The following is a 16,514-nucleotide window of genomic DNA, read 5'->3' as shown; positions in this document are numbered from 1 at the left end:
CGCCCGCGGCGGGGGCTGCACCGGTGCCGGTGCGAAGGGCGCTGCCGGCGGGGCCCAGGGCTGCGGCTCCCGGCAGGCATGCCGGGCTGAGGGGCCGCTCGGGGCAGACCCCCAGCCTCCGCCGAGCACGGGCACCGGGAGGGTCGACATCCCGGCCGGAAAGGGGAGGTGACATCCCCGGCCCGTGAGGAGGGCTGTGGGGAGCCGGCGGTGCCTGCCAGTGCCGGCGGGGAACGAGCCGCGGAAACTGGGAAGAACAGCCAAAAATACCCTGCTCTGCTCTGGGGCGGCTGCCATCAGGGCCCTGGGGCTGGGCGTGGGGCTGGCAGCTCGGGGGAATCAGCGGAGCCGTGATTGGGAGTGCCAGGTCTGTGTTGGTTACAGGGAGGCGCTGCGGGAGCGGGGCTATCCCTCCGGGAGCTCTCGGCTGCCCGGGCACCCGGGAGCAGCTCCGCGCGGCTCAGCTGGCCCCGGGGACTGCCGGGCTGGGACACACCAGCAGAGGGTCCTTTCCCGTTTCCATGTTTCTTGGTGCCCGTGCATTCAGCCGCAGAGTTTCGGGAAGAAGTCTTGGCCTGCGTGGTCCTGCAGGAGGAGGTTCTCCTCGGGACACCTCTCCTTTGGGGAGCCGGTCCGAGGTGACCGGGTGCCTTACGGCTGCTCGGTAGCAGCTGTTTTGCTTTTGGTCCCGTGAGTTTGAGAGGAAGCAATGATACTTATTTTTTCCTGCTGCAGCGCCACAGATCCCGCACCCCTGTGGATCAGATGTCTTGAAGCATTTCTGGGCTGAGCTGGTTTTTCAGGTGAGTGGGGTCATGGTGTGCGATGGTGCCTGGCTCAGGAGCCTGGCCCCAGTTTGGGCTCAGCAGGGCTTGGTTTTGCCATACATCTGCTTGCTGGGCTCAAGCAGAGTGGAGCTGCCTGCACTTCCTACCAGGATGTGGCTTTTCTCTTGTAAAGCTGAGTGAACAAGCAGCAGCCTTGGTGAACGACGCTTTGTGGATAAAGTATGTTTATAACACACAGAGGTAAAGGTGGATTGTTTACTTCACTGCTCACTTCCAAACCTACCTTCTGTGAAAGTCCCAGGGGAGCATCACAACCATTCCCTGTGTGACCAGAGCTGTGTTTCATGGGAATATAAAACACAAACAACTCTTCTGAAATAGTTTGGGTTGCAACTCCCCAGAGTGGTTGCACTTGGTGGGTGAAAACAAGCAGGAGACATTCACCAGGCTGCTGTGTCCCACAGTCAGTGCAAGAGAAAAGATGCCAAACAAAACAGGAAGCCTTTGTTGAAGTTATAAAAACTCTTTTAGTTTAAAAAAAGCCATCTAAAAGGAATACCAGTAATTTATTGTACCTGAGTGTGTTGGGAATGCTTTTTCTGTCTGGGTCTTCTGCTTCCTCTGAATCACTCTGGGTGCTTGGATCTGGATCTGAACTAGTGTGGTCCTCATTTGGGTCACTGCAGGAGGGTCTGGGCTTCAAGATCTATTGACAAAGGGGCTGCCCTGGTTAGAGTGGGTTTGATACCTATAAATGATAAATTATTTTATTATGGTTCCTTATCCTTAGCCCAGTGCTATGTGTCTGTTATCTGTTACATGACACAGGTTCCCAGGGTGGTTTTTGGTCTCTCCTGGGTGCAAAATCGGATTTGAACAGTTTTGAGGAGATGGAGATGATGCCTCTCTGTCCTCCCTTCAAAACCACCTCATTCCCAAGTGGCGCTGAAGCAATATAATTTGTACCTGGTGACCAATTGGAACAGGCTGATGCAATGTGGCACTAATATACAGAAGGCTTCTGGGGGGTTTCCACTCTATTAAGCTTCACACATAAGAAGAATTGGAAGAGAGTGCATTTTGCTGCAGATGAATCACTTTAGAAAGCAGTTGTTTGCCCATGTGGTAGTTTGACTGCCCTTCTTTTTCTTCTCTGCTCTTGCTGCCAGTGCCTCAGGAACCGTGGTGCTCCAGGTGTCCATCATGACTGACTGGGTGCTGCTGGGGCTGATCGCGGTGCTGGTTGTGCTGCTGCTGCTGACCATCTTTGGTTTTGTCGTCTACTCGGGGCTCTTCACAGAGGTGGTTGTGAGTGCTGGCTCCCCCCCTGTCGGCAACATGACTCTGGCCTACAAGTTCAGGGTGGGCCCGTATGGAGAATCCGGGCAGCTCTTCACAGATGGCTGCAGCATCTCCTCGAAGCTCTGCTCCATCGGTGTCTACTATGACAACCCTCACACGGTAAGGCGTGCCCGGCACGGTGAGCACACTCTTGTGGTTCCCAGCTCGGGATGCTCCCTACTTGTGTTTCAGGCATGTGCACCTCATCCTCTGTAGGTGAGCACTGGGATTCACAAGGACTCCCAGATCTACAGAGGACCCTGTGTGTGAAAAAGCACTGAAAGCAGATGGGGTTTTGCATAATCTGGACTGAAAGGCGCTGGGCAAGCAAAGCTTGGTATCTTCTGATAGCCTCTGCTATCTATATCTATACAGGGTATCAGCAGGCTAACAGAGCTGATTATGGAACAGAAGCCAGTGTTCATGACCCCAAGGTGAGGCATTCTTTGGCATATTCCCTGGAAGTGCAGCCAAGGCTCCTTCTGGACTTGCAGCTCTGTGGTTGGAAGCAGATGGTCTCTTCTCAAAAGCTTGGTCTGTTCTCATCCATACTCCTTCTCTCGTTTCTAGCGCTCTCATGTGTTTCTGAGCTTCCCTGTAGTTCTTCCATCCCCTGAGAGTTCTTACTGAAACCTCAGGTGCTTCGTGCTGAGGGCTCCTGTCTGATGAAACAGTTGCTCCATGATGCTCCTAATGGCAAAGAGGTGAGCAGAAAGCACGCTGCCTGATGGCTGCCAGCCAGAGCCCAGCACTCCATGGGAACAGTTAAAGGCAAGGAACAAACAAAAGTGCATCAGAATTTGCTGGGGGGGTGGAACCTGGCTGCTGATACTAAATGGCTCTGGGATTTCCAAATAATGGCATGTGGGCATTTGTCTGGGGCAGACAGCCTGGCTCCCCAGTAATTCTGCAGTAGCTACTGTGACCGTGGAGGAATCCGTGGGGAGGAGGGACAAAAGAATGGCCAGCAGCTGTGCATGTGTGCTTGGGCTCGTGTGTTGGGGGCTGGTGCAGGGCACAGTGCTTGGGCTGATAGCTCTCACCCAGTGCTTCTGCTCTGGGGGTGTCTGGTCCTGTTTTAGAAACCTTGTTTTGTTGCTTGCAAGATGGTTCTCCCAAGGATTGGACCTGCTTTGAGGGAAGAACTTGTCCATGAAAACATAGTGCTGAGTGAGCAGTGACAGGAAGATATTGGAGGTGAGAAAGCATTGAGCTTGGCTGTGCACAGGGGAGCCTGGTGTGTTCACCACCTTGTGTCCTTGTGTCCTGACTTGTCTCTACCTACCTGGGTCACAGGAGGCAGAGAAGACACTGTGATGTCTTCTTGGCCTGGGAAGGATGATGGCAAGGATGACTTCTCTCCTTAGGATGAGCTGGGCAGAGGCAGGGCTTGACTAGGCATGCTTGGACACTTTTGTCTGGAGGAAGTGTCATATTTGGAGCAGGAGCCATGGTGCCCATGTGGTCAGAGGGGCCATTTCATTGCCACTAATTTGTATCCTTGTGTTGAGGGCCTCACCTGGAGCTGAGAATCCCGATGCTGCTGCTTGTTCTGCCGTGGTCTCTGGACCAGAGCAGGCAATCAATGCTGTGAGAAGGGCTCAGTGTCCATTCCCAGTGCTGTCCTACTCCAGGGATGTGATGTGCACATGCCTGTGGTTGCCCTGCAGCTTTTCAGCTGACATTGTATCAAGGGTGTTGTGCTTTGGCTTTTTGTTTGCCAAAGCCTGGGTTAGTAAAAGCCTGTACTGCTGAGGCCCACGGATACTGATAAGGATATTTGTGGTAACCTCTGCCCTGGCTGGCACAGGGAGTGCTTTCCCTGGTAGCACCAAGTAAGGCTAGGAAGGAGTAACTCTGACCTGACCCTGAAAATTTGAGTTGTCAGTGCACGGTCAAACTGCCTCCCCTTCCAGGTCATGTCTTTTTTTTCTCCTCTTCCTGCACGTGCTGCATCTCTGCCTTCACCCTGTGGCTGGAGAAAGCAGTGGGGCTGTAGGCCTTGTCTCTGGTGGCCATCCAGGATTTTGTAGGCCAACTGTTCCTCCTTGTGGCAAGAGTCTAACCTGCCCTCCAAGGCTTGGCGGGCAGCCCCATGGAGATTGCTCTTCTCTGGAACAGCTGCCTTTGCTCATGACATTGAGCAGGTGACATTGGCCTGATCCTCCTGTCTTTGTAGCCACTGTGGTAGCTGGGACACTGGGGGGCTGTGCAGGATATAGCTGCAGTGCCTGCAGCTCTGCATAGTGACAGGAGCCTCCCCTCATCTGCCATCCACAAGCACAGTGTCAGACCTGGTCTGCTGGAGCAGCTGGGGTGCTGGTGGGACCTTCTGTGGGCTCCTGAAGTGATCCCCCCAGAGATCCACATCTCACCAACAGGCAGGTCAGGCCAGGCAGGGTGCTGGAAGTGAGAATGTGTTTGGGCAGATGGTTCTCTTGCCTGTGGGCAGGTGAAGAAAGGGCCAGTTGGGGCTTGGTTTCTGGGCTGGAGACTGCAGTGCTCATACCTGACATGCTGGCTCAGGTGTAGAGCACCCTAGGGTCCCGTGTGGCTCCTTGTGCACTCATATCCACTGAGCCATGATGGCATGGGAGATGGTGTGCACTGCTGGCTCTTCATTCCTGGAGGTTCCACAGGGTGGGATTGGTCACCCAGGCTGCCTTTCCCCTGAGAGGAAGAGATTATTTCCTCCTCTTCCTCCTCATTCTCAGTGCTCTCCTCGCCCTCTGGCAGAGCTGGCCCGCCCAGAGCTGGCCACTTGCCACGGATGTTGACTTGTCTCCAGAAATAAACCTTTTGTCATCAGGCAGCAGAACTTGCTGGCTTTGTCCTGTGGTGTTGTGAAGCACAGGAGGGCTCTGGCCAGCCAGCCATCCCCAGCCATGGCTCCTGGAGGTTTGGTGCCCCCCACTCTGGGGCAGGAAGGGGCTGCTGGCCAGCAGGTGCTATGTGGCAGTTACTGTGCTGGTGGACAGCTCTAGGAGAGGTGGCTAGGAGAGAGGATGGGAATGCTGAGCTGGAGAGCAGCAGCTGTATGCTGCTTTGAGCTGGGAGAGGGGCTGAGGGGATCCCCATGGCCTGGAGCATGTGGGCTGCCTTGGGGTCATGCCAGGCCTCAGGGCAGCCAATGCCACCAGTGTCCCTGGGGCTCCCTGCTGACTCCTGGCTCTCCAACATTCACACAAGGATGCTCACCGAGTGCTGCCCAAACCCTGCCAGCAATGTTTTATGTGTTTTAATGGACAAGATTAATATTAATTTCAACTTCTTTTTTTTTTTTTTTTTTTCTTTTCCTTTTAATTTAATATTTAGCAGCCCAGAGGACTTCTCCCGCCTTTTCCCACCTCTGGCAGGAACAAAAATAACTCCTCAGCAAGGACTGGATGTGGTGGGTGGGTTTGTACTCAGCACCAGCCAAACTTCTGCTCATGTATAGCTGTGGGTACATGCCAGGGCCTTTTGGTTGCAGTCCATGTGCTCAGACAAAAGCCTGCACCCAAGTGTTGGATGGATAAGGCCAAAATGCTCCATGAATGCAGAAATGGGTTTTGTTCCAATTGGCAAAGCTGATTGATAGATTAAGTAATAATTTCCAGAACTTCTCTGTCAGGATGCTTGGAGGACTAGAGACTTTGATCAGCACCTGCCTACTGGAAAAGACAAATCTGTTAGGGGAAAGCTGGTTTAAGTGGAGTTTTTCCTCTTTTCCTCTTTTCCTTTTTTCTTTTTCCTTTCCATGGGGAGAAGGCAAATCTGCCTTGTTGGTACCCTTGGAAAGATGTCTCTGGGGCTACATGCTGTGAAAAGGAAAGGTAAAAGGAGAAGGGAGGAAGAAAACATGCCTGGCTGAGCATTGCTGCCCACTCCAGCAGCTCCCGTCCTTCCGACAGTTGCTTTGGGGCTGGGATTGAACTATCTTCGCTCAGGACATAAATGGAGATTGAACAAGGAGATATGGAAATCTAGATTAAATTCCTTTAAATATTCAATCTGGCTCTTTTCCCAGGGATGCCATTTTCAGCTGCCTCTTGCTGTCTTTGTGGTGGATCTGCTTCTCCTTTCCTGCCCGGAGTGCTGATGGATGCTGGGCACAGCCCTGTCTGCAGCTCCCTCTTGCAGCACAGGAGGGCAAGAGCGAGCCATGAGACATGTCCCCAGCTTGGTGGATGCTGCTCCACAGGCTGCTTTCTTCTTTCCATTTACCTCTGCTTGTGTTCCTCCTCCTGAACGGTCCTGCCGTGCGACATCAAAAGGTGTTTAAGGGAAAGGCAGGGCAAAGAGTGTGGAGAGAGTGGTTACACTGCAGGAGGAAGCTTTGGTGAGCTTTAGAACAGCAAAGTTAGGGATGAGATCAGGAAATACAGATCACCTTGTGGTGTTCCATGGGGATGGGAGCTGGTAAAACTCTGGCCTTGGTGCATCCTCTCTACTTCACATTGTCTGTGTGAGAGTTTTGTGACATCTTTGTACCCTTAGTGGGCCATCACTGTGCTGGTAGCAGGGCTTTGAGCACCCCCCTTGCTGGGCTAAGAGCCCTGCACCCCCTGTCTTAATGGGAGGCATCCTCAAATCTGTAAAGAGAGCATGTTTTAGGGTTTTTTTATGTTGCTTGGGTTCAGGATAGAAATGAGTATGTTTCTCTTTGTATTACTACAAGCAGCTGGGTGACTGAATGCAGGTCTTGCCTGCCTCAGTTTCCCCACCCCAAAACTGCCATACTGAGTGTGCCTATTTTGGAAAGACCTGGCAGCCTCTGAGTTTTTCTTCAGCTTAGTGCAGGTGACCCATGGGGGTTGGTGGCATGTGCACATGTCAGGGGTCTTCCTCAGGAGTGGGGTGGAGGCAAACTGGGAAAGCTGTGATCACATCTCTAAGCCCCCTCCCTGAGCTGCAGGGGTGTCCTGCAGAAGGGGATGGTGGTGACCAGCTATTGACAGAAAGGTGTCTGATGCAGGATCAGGAGAGACACTTCCTGCAGTGACTGTCACCTATGACAGGTTTGAGTGAGCAGCTTGGTGGGGTTTAGCTCTTCTCTGCTGCAAGTCTCTCTGCCCTCTAAGGAGAGGAGCAGACCCTTCCCCACTGGGCTGTGCATTTAGACTGGGAGGAATGTAGATGATTGAGGCCTGGATCAGCCTGGGTTAGGACTGGGCTCCTGCTTTGGTGTGCTCGATCATGCTGGATTATTGCTTTTACTGGTTTATGATCATCTCCTGCCTCCAAGCTCAGCAAGCTGAGGTTTTGGCCAGTGTTAAGCCTCTCTCTTCTTCTGACACTGTCTGTCTGTCCCTTCAATCAGGTGTCTCCAGAGAAGTGCCGCTTTGCCGTTGGCCGCATCCTGAGCGAGGGAGACGCGAAGCCATCGGAAGAGCAGATCAAACGGTTCCAGAAGTATGGCTTTAAGATCTTCAGCTTCCCTGCTCCCAGCCACGTGGTCATGGCGACCTTCCCATTCACTACACCATTGTCCATCCATCTGGCAGTCAACCGTGTCCACCCAGCCCTTGACACTTACATCAAGGTAAGCGAGTGTGGCGTGAGGAGCATTGCATGTGTTCAGTGGGCTGTCAGAGGCTTCTCTTCCTGACAGCTGATGGGGCTGCTCTGACATGTCATGTCTTGATGTTTTCCCTTGGGCACTACCATCAAGATCTCCTCCTTTTGCAATCTGGCAGGTAGTTCCCCAGCAGGGATGTCCTTCTATTCACTCGGTAGGCACAGGGGTGTCTTCTCTGCTGTTTTGTGTTTATGAGAAACAAGTTCTCATCTAATAACTTGCTGCTTTTCTCCTTAACACAGAGATAAAAGCTGATTTTCCCATTGAGTCTCTTTCTTGTTGTTAGGATCTGGCAGGTATGTGCCCTTCGGTGTAATGCTTTGTGCCATAGAACTTCTGTTTTGAGTGCCAGCCTCACCAGTGGGGCAGCTGTCTTCTTCAGGGACAGGAGGAGAAGTTAGAAACTTTCTGGCCTGTGGGCTTATGAAAACTTTCTTTCAAGCAATACATTGAAATTTGTGGATCTTGGCCCTGGCTGGGCAGCTGGCTGCTGTGGGCTGTGTTTGCCCTTGCCCCTAGTGGCCATCCCTGCTGCTTGTGGTCTTTTTGAAGCCAGCTCTGCTGCCTGCTCTGGCTGCCAGAGCAGCTGTGGCAAGGGTGTTCCCAAGCAGCACATCTGACACAGACACCTCCAGATGCAGGCTTTCCAGAGAGCAAGGAAGGTCCTGGCCAGCTGGATGATGGAGAGAAGGGACTGTCCTTCCCAGTGGGGGAGGATGCTGTGGAGGGGCCAGTACTCAGCCCTTGGCTTATCTGACTGTCGAGTTCTGACGCTTTCGTTTGTTCGTGTTGAAACACACTATTTATAAACTTGCTTTTCCTGGCGAAACTCCCAGCCTTGTGGGGGAACCGTGTGAATCCCTCCAGCCTGCGCTGTGCTGCAGGATGGCTGCCTGGGTGCCAATCCTGGAGCTTCAGCTGGGGGGTCTTTGCCGACCCTCTTGTCCACCCCAGCCTCAGGGAGCTGCCCACTGCTAGTGGCGGAAGATGCTTTAGTGCATCACCATCAGTGCTCCTTTCCCCCATTCTGGAGAGCAGAACCCCTGTTCTCACCCTCTGGCTCCATGCTGTGTGTCTCCTCCTGGAGCTGTGCCGGTTTTGTTGTGGGGGCACCAGGCACTGCTGCCAGCCCTGTGGCGGACGCGCGGGCGGGCACGGAGGGGGCTGGCGCGGGCGGGAGCGCTCGGAGACACCAGGCTGACGCTGCCTGAGCTGGGGAAAGGTCCCAGCAGCACATCTGTCGCATGAGAGATGGAGTTGTTAGAGCTAAAACGGGAACCACGGGTTGTTCTGGGAGCACCTGATAGTGTTCAATGGGAGCGGTCGATTTTGATTTGCAGTAACTGAAATCATATGGGAACAGAGCACCCACAGCCACGTGCAGTGGGAGGGGACACATTTTGATCTCTGTCCCAGTCCCAGCAGCACGTGGGTCAGACAGACAGACTGTGTCTGTCCAAATGTCCTGCAGCAGAGCGGGGCCCCCCTGCCCATCTGGCACTGACCATGGGGACACAGGCAGGAAGAGGGGTGGATTTGCTGTGCTGGGTGGGGCAGAGGGGAGTGGGTGCTGCTGCTCCCTGCACACTGCACCGTGGGCATGCCCTGCCTTTCTCCAGTGTGGCATGGGGGACTCAGGAGGCCGTTTGCAGCCGTGCCAGCAGCATCCCTGTTGCTTCTGTGGCGTTGCTGCTTCTCCTTCAGCCTGGACTGTCTGCACCCCTGGGGCTGTGCTGGCACTTCCTGGGATGGAGGGATGGGAAGGGAAGGGGGAAACTTTCATGGAAACAGGTGACCTGTGCCCGCTCCGTGGTGGGAATAGGGGTTGCCATGGAGACAGCTTCTCCAAATAGCATCCTTCATCCCACCCCCGGAGCCCAACTCCCTTAAGCAACCCGAGAGAGCAGCGAGACAGATTTGCTTTATTTATTTGTTTCCTGTGTGCCTGCTTTGGGAAGGGTGCTGTTAATGAGAGCTGGAGGTCAGGCCTGCCAAGAGCAGGTCCCCCCACAGCTCTCCCATCTCAGGAGGTTCGAAGGCAAAAGCCATGAGTCATGAAAGGGGACTCAGAGGCAGGGATGAAATGCTGGCTCTCATGGAGAGAGAGAATTAGCTGAAGTGGAGGGAGGATGACATGGCTGCCTAGTCCTAGAAAGAAGGTGTGGGAGAGTGGGGAATGGAGAGGGAGCTGAAGGAGGCAGGAAGAGGGTTGCAAGGTGTGGAGGGTTGAGAAAGCTTTGGAGATGCTGAAAAATAAAGAAGAATGGGAGGAAAAGGGGACTGGAGTGGGGCATGCAGGGTAAAGGAGCTGAGGGTTTGGGGTCCAGCTGAGGGAACAGGACAGTGAGAGGTGGGGGGGAAGTCTGGGCCAGAGTTGAAAGAAGCCTTACCACAGCTGGCACTCCAGCGGCCTTCCCACGGCATCCCCTGAGGTTAGCTTGGGGACATGTAGTCCCAAAGGTTGGTGGATGTGGATGAAACGTGTGGCTCCCTCTGGGCTTGCTGGTGCTGTGCAGAAGTTAGCAGGAATGCTTGTGGCTCATGTTTCCCAAGCAGTGAGGATGCAGCAGTGCTGCCTTTCAGCAGTCCGGACTTTTCCCAGTCTGCTGTGGCTTTGGAGGGACAGGAAAAGTTAAAAACAAATTTATAACAAGAATTAAAAAAGAGCTGTTGGGTGACAGGCTCCTTTCATTAAGGGTGGAAGGGAGATGAGCTGGCATGGAGCAGGAGGTCTCATGTCCAGACTGTCCTTGCAGTATACATCTTTGCCTCCTGGCTCTTGTGAGCTCAGGAGCTGGCATTTCTGTGAGACTTTTGCTGCAAGCCTGGCTTTTGGGAGCTGTGGGGAAATGGCTGCAGCCATCCTTGGCAGGTAAGAGGACATCCTTCCCCTGGGATGGCAGGCTGGCATTGACTTACTGGCTAGAATTGCCTTCTGAGGAGGCGAGGAGAGGCTGCTAGCTCATTATTCTGAACATGGGTTATTTAGGGCATAGGCTGGGGTTATTTAGTGTGCCTTAAGAGCATTTCCTCCCTAATAACCTCTGATGTTGCTTCTCCCTGCCTCCAGGCAGGTATGCCCTGCTTTCCTGGGATGTGCACTCCTGGCCCACAACACAGTGCTTGTCAGACCTGGCACTCCCAGCTCCTGGGAGCAAAGGAGAAAGCTCTTCTCTGGTGGGGACCCTTTCTGACAGCTCTGGGAGCAGGTTATTCCCCTGTAACCTCCTGCCATTTCAAGGAGTGTTTCTCCTGGTGTAGGTATAGTGAGCTCTCTGTGGTGGGCTGTGTCCCTGCATCTCTTTACATCCATTCTGGCATCTAGTGGGCATTGCCAGGTGGGTGGGCTTGGACCTGCTGGCTGTTGGTCTCCTCTGGAAGGTGGAGAGGTAGCTAAGTGCATCCAAGGCAGAGCTGGCAGGTGTCTCCCACTGCAGCCCTAGAAGTGCCTGCTTTAACATGGCCTCTTTTTGTGGGTTTTTTTGGGTCAGTTTTGTGCTCTCTTCAGCCAAGGAGAATGTGGAGGTAAATGTCAGTATCATCCTGACTGCTTGCACTCTCCAGAGCACCAGCTGCCTGACCTCAAACTCTGACTCTGCCTAACTTGGAAAACTGGGGTTTTATTTCTTTAGATGGTCTTGTAAAGGTATCCTCCAACTTCAGCTAAACTCCCAGTGCTTTTTCCTTCCCCTGGGTTCTGTAATCACAAGTTTCCCACTTCCATGGACTTGTGAGTCACTCCTTTACAATGCAGATCTCGGGCAAGAATGGCTGGAGTGGACTCTGTGATGCAAGGAAAGATTTGGGAGACTATCAGGTTGGCTTCTGCCTGACAGAGACTGTCATGTTCCTCCACAACCCAGCTCCCCATAAAAGGTGCTCCACGAGGTGCTAGAAAGATGTGGCTGGTTCCTGTTTACAGCAAGGGAAATGTGTTATTCCTCGGACCATTAGCTTGGAGCAAGCTTTGCTCCCCTTGTCAGCTATGGCAGTTTAGGGTGCAGTCACCTCTTGCCTCTCTCTTTGCTAAGCTAAATACACAAAGCTGTATTTTCCAACATTTTCCATATGTTCTGGCCTTAATTTCTGGTTTCTTTTTCAGACCTGCTTTCAACTTAGAAAGTTCTGTGGCTTGTCAGTAGCTCAAACAAATGCTTCATTTCAGCAATGGTTGTACTGCAGCACGTGGATCTCTGGTATAGATCTTGTCCCCTGCCACAGACCCCCCAGTCCTGGGTTTGATCTGAGCCAGCTAATAGCAGCTTCAAACACGTGCCTCTGCCCTTTGATGGAGTTGTAGTTTCTCGATTAAAGATGGGAAACGATGCCAAGTGCTACGTCTTCTCTGAGCTTGATTGAACGGCACGAGTGCTGGTTTGTTTATCAGTCAAGTCCACCCTCCCCACAAAAATAAATCATGTTTGCCAACAGGATCTGACAGCTGTAAATGAGTGTTGGTTGGCATTAATTATGCCGATCTCCTTTGCTTCCTGGTGATCTGGCCCAGTTGCAGCCATCCGTGTATTTTGTCTTGGCTGTCTTTGCCTGGCCAGTCTGTGCTTGTTCAAGTCAGTTATTTTCCCATTGGATGTTGGCAGGTACAGGCTGCTGTCTCTCCTGGGTTAGCATCTCCAGCTGGCCAGAGATCACCCTTTGACATGTGGACAGCTTGTCAGTGGGGACTTCAGCATGTTAAAATGTGTGTTATCTGGGCCTGCGAGCCACGTGTTTTATCTTGTCATGGAAGAACAAACATTTCACCCCCATCCTCTGCCCATGTCATCTGACTGTCCTAAATTCAGTGCAGAAATACTCAATGGACACTCCTCCCTTCTCACTAGTGCTGCTGAGGTTTTCCCTGGCTGACCTATCCAGGATCTGTGCCATTCTTCAGACTCTTCTCCTCTACCTAGTGCCCCAAACAGCTCCGTAACGTGGATGCCTCTTTGTCTGGGGGGAGTTGGGAGCTTAAGTGGTCCTTTGGCAGCTGAGCCTCAGCACCTTTGTGAGGCTGTACCTCATCTTTCCCCTCTGGCTCTCCTGACCATGCTGCTGAGCCTACTGCCATTGCTTAGATCTGTTGAAAATCCTTTTCTCCCAGCTGTTCTAAGTGAAGGTCTGTGGAACTGTGTTGCCATCCCAGGTGGCTGGTGTTTTAAAGGCCATCCTTTTGCTTGGGTGTGTTGGGAGGCTGGGGTTGGGGGTTGGGAGTTGATAAAACATTTGCAAAAAGGATTCAATTATCGGGATGTTTTTCCACTTAAATTCTTTCTCCTGGATGATTTAGTTTATTTATTCCGGGCTCTGTGCATGAAGCATTTTTAAATGCCAACTTGTCGTGTGCGAGCAGCTCAGGCTTCAGTCTGCACGTGCGTGAGAGCTCATCACAGTGGCAGCTTCAGCCAATCAACTGCTGCCCGAATTTTCCTCCAGAGGTCTAGGAATTTCTAACAGATGCTCAGTCCTGTGTTCCTCAGCCACAGCTTCATTTATCCTCATGAACTCCTTTGCTCTCCTGCAAGCCCTGGGGACCAGAGGCTAAAGAGTACTGCCCAAGGTGGAGCCCTTGCTGAGCAGGGCCAATCAAAGCCATATAGCCATCTCTATAGAGAGAAGGAGGAACAGGATACCTTTATCTAGAACTTATCACTACTAACCTGAGACTTTGCTGCCCTCAGCGTCTGTCTGTCATTTGGGTCTGGCAAGACTCATCCAGTTGATGTTCTTCCTGTTTGCATCAATGGGTTGCCCTACAGAATATGCCAGTGGCTTTCTGGGAATTTGAATTTTTGATCCTTCTCCTGTCATTTTCTCATGCCCCAGTGTGACGGTGGGAATTAGTTTGCTTAAAGAAGGTGCTGAGGTTAGAGGTGGGATGACCTTCAGTTTAAGCCCATGTGCTCTTGGGTATAGGTCTGTAGGGCTCCCAGGAATACAGGAGGTTACCTGACACTGCTGGGAAGTGATCCTCCCACATCAAATAATAACGGGGGAAAAAGTCATAGAGGATTTGATGTGTCAGTCTTGTATCAATGGCAAGGACAAGACCAGAGCTGACAGTGTGACAGGCTGCTTGGCCATGGGCTGTCAGATGTTTGGAGTAAGGATTCAGGCTCCAGGGAAAGTGTTTTTGGAGCCATTGCACAGGCTGTAGGTCATGTCACATGTGGCTGGTACACTATTCATGGACCTTTCCTGGTTGTCCAGCCTGGTTGATGTTGAGGACGAGGAAGAACCAGAGTGGCTTGGTCACTGTGCTGGAGAACACACTTAGTTGGTGTGTGCTCTCTGCCAGGAGCCAGTGAAGTTCTGGATCTCAGGCTGGGGAGGAGGAGCAGGCGAGGGATGGGCACTGTGATGCTCCAGCTCGAGCCTGTCTGAAAGGTGACATGCAGCAGCAGGAAGCGGAGCGGGAGCCCGAGGTGCCTGTGCCTTTGCAGACACGTTCATCTCTCACTGACCTGCACTGACAGCTGGTTTTCAGTGGGCTCTCTGCAGCGAGGACACCCGCTCACTGCTGGTTGGCACCCCCCAGCTGGATGTCACATCACATCAATTTGTGTGTTCGCAGCGATTTGTAGTTATTAAATATTTTTAGCGACAAAACCATCCAAAGATGTTTCAGTCCTACGAGCGTGAGTGACCTCGCCTTCAGCGTGGAGCGGACAGGGGAGGGCAGGATGCCCACGAGGTCAGGCTGGGGAGCTGAGCCAGATGGAAGGGGGTTTGGTGGAAAGTGTTGTTGGATGCCATGGGGACCTTGGGCGTGGGGTGGGCTCGTGCAGCAGAACAGGTCTGTTTAACCTGTGTCTGCAGGGAACGTGCTCCTCCTGTGTGGCTGATGGAACATATGGGGATCCAGGGCTGTGCGTCACATCTCCTGCCACTCGCAGCAGGCATCCCCACTTCCCATGTCCCCAGAGGAATGTGGCAGCCTCAGGCCACTGGTCATCTGCTGTCACCTTCTCCCTGGTCCTTGCGGGCCGGCAGTGAATTAACACTGACTGTGCTTCATGTTCAGTGCTGCCTGTGCCAGGCACATTGGTGTGCACCGGTCAGTGTGTGCTAGTTTCCCAGCCTGTGCTGGTGCCATTCCTGCTGCTCTGCTGCCTGTGCCTGCACACACCTTTCCTCTTGCAAGCAAACTGTGCAGCTTCTGTTTTGGCTCTGCTGTTCAGCTCTTTCACAGGGGCAGGTGTGAAACTGCAGCTCTGATAGCATTGCTGCTTTGAGCAGGAAAGGTTCGCTGACCAGCTTTGAGCTTTGGTAGTTACAAAGACTTCTTGCCTGCCTCTGCAGCTTGTGCCATGTGTGAAATCACCCAGGTTTTCCTCAACTCTTTGTTGACTCTGTGCAGGAGTCTGTCTTAGCAGCAGGCAGGGGAGTCCAGGTTCTAGGGAAGCAGCTGGTGTGGGATGCAGGCTCCTGCCACTGTGGCCTCCCAGTTCTAATTGATCACAAAATGGGAGCAGACAAGTTTGGAAGGGGCATGCAAAGAGAGCACAACCTTTCATGGGAAAGGGAATGTGGTTATCTAGCACACAATTGTATCTTGAAAGCCTCTGGCTATGGGGCCTCCACCACATTCCTGTGGAGGCTGTTCCAGCTGACAAATCAACCCCGGGTCTCTGCCGCAGTGGGAGCTTTCCTGTGACATCCAGCATTTTGATCCTATTGCTATTCCAGCTCCTTTTTCAGGAACATTTCCAAAGGCAGCTCCTGAAAGAAGAGTGAACTTCAGGTGCCTGCCCTCCCATGCATGCCAAACTGTGTGGGCATCCCTGATGGCCTGGCAGCTAAAAGCCTGGACCAGTGTTGGCTGTCAGTCAGTGGTCCTGTTTGGGGGCATTTTTGTCCCAGGAGGGAGTAGGAAGCCACCTCACCTTCCCGAGCTGCTGCTTTGGAAAGTTGGCAGTGCAGCCTTGTAATGACTTGCCCAACCTTACAAAATTATCACAGAGATTAATCTTCTCAGACAAAAGATTTGCTTCCCCCTCTTCTTTGCAGCGAGAATTAATGATCACTGGAGAAGCTGAGGATATTTCATACATCTGTCCAAGGAAGAGAAAGAACTGAAATGGTTTGCCTTGGGCAAGGAGGGAGAGTGAAATACTATAGTGCTTTTCTGTCAGATCTCTTTATCGACTTGATCTGTACATACACTCTCCCCAGATGTATTTATAGAGAATCCCAGAGGATGCAATCAGTTCAAAAGGTTTTCTTTGTCAGGCATTGGAGACGTGTCCAGCTCTTTCCAGCAGCGAGAGTGTCCCAAACCTCAGGGTCTTCCCTTCCTGACAGCTAGTCAATTAATTTAAGGATGAGATTGATCTGCCTCTCTGCAATTATTTTAGCTGAGTCCTAATGAGTTTTGTCTGGACAGGTTCTTCCCCACAGCCCTCTGAGCCAGACCTTGCCAGCTGTACCAGGCTTAAGAAACAGTAAAATGAACCTAATAAAATGCGAAACAGCTTCATAGAAATATTTCTTTTTTCCAACAAAGGCTGTTGGCCCAGTTTCCCTGGCTGTGAAGCTTCCACTTTGAAACCTGTGGAGCAGGCAGATAATACACTTGAAAGTGGTGGCATTTTTACCTCCAGAAAAGGGACCATTGTGCTATGACTAACTTGCACTTTTTCAATCCTAGTTAGGTATAAAATGGTAGGAAAGGCCTTGCCTTGGGTGGGGCAGGAGAGTGAAAACATTTCTCTTCTGCAGAAAGTCAAAATATGGATGGATGAGTCGTGAGGTTGGGTGGTGATCAGATCACAGGGATGAAAGAATAAAATCAGTTCTTGCTCCTCCTCCTGCCTAGAGCGTGTGTG

General features: G+C 52.3%; 1 protein-coding gene across 2 annotated transcripts in view; it reads left to right on the top strand.

Moving 5' to 3' along the window:
* The first annotated feature begins 172 nt into the window (after window positions 1-172).
* Window positions 173-16,514, top strand: part of TEX264 (testis expressed 264, ER-phagy receptor) — a 38,493-nt gene continuing 22,151 nt past the window's right edge. The window contains exons 1-4 of one of the 2 annotated variants that reach the window (XM_015641208.3): window positions 173-367; window positions 736-803; window positions 1,958-2,249; window positions 7,432-7,653. In XM_015641208.3, the coding sequence (XP_015496694.1) occupies window positions 1,992-2,249; window positions 7,432-7,653 (480 nt within the window). In that variant the 5' untranslated portion in view covers window positions 173-367; window positions 736-803; window positions 1,958-1,991. Of the gene's footprint in view, window positions 368-409; window positions 804-1,957; window positions 2,250-7,431; window positions 7,654-16,514 lie in introns of those variants that run through there. The other variant, XM_015641207.3, reaches the window with a different exon arrangement.

This window comes from Parus major, chromosome 12, assembly GCF_001522545.3.
Source record: "Parus major isolate Abel chromosome 12, Parus_major1.1, whole genome shotgun sequence".
Lineage (NCBI taxonomy): Eukaryota > Metazoa > Chordata > Aves > Passeriformes > Paridae > Parus > Parus major.
This window is presented reverse-complemented; position numbering and strand designations above follow the sequence as displayed.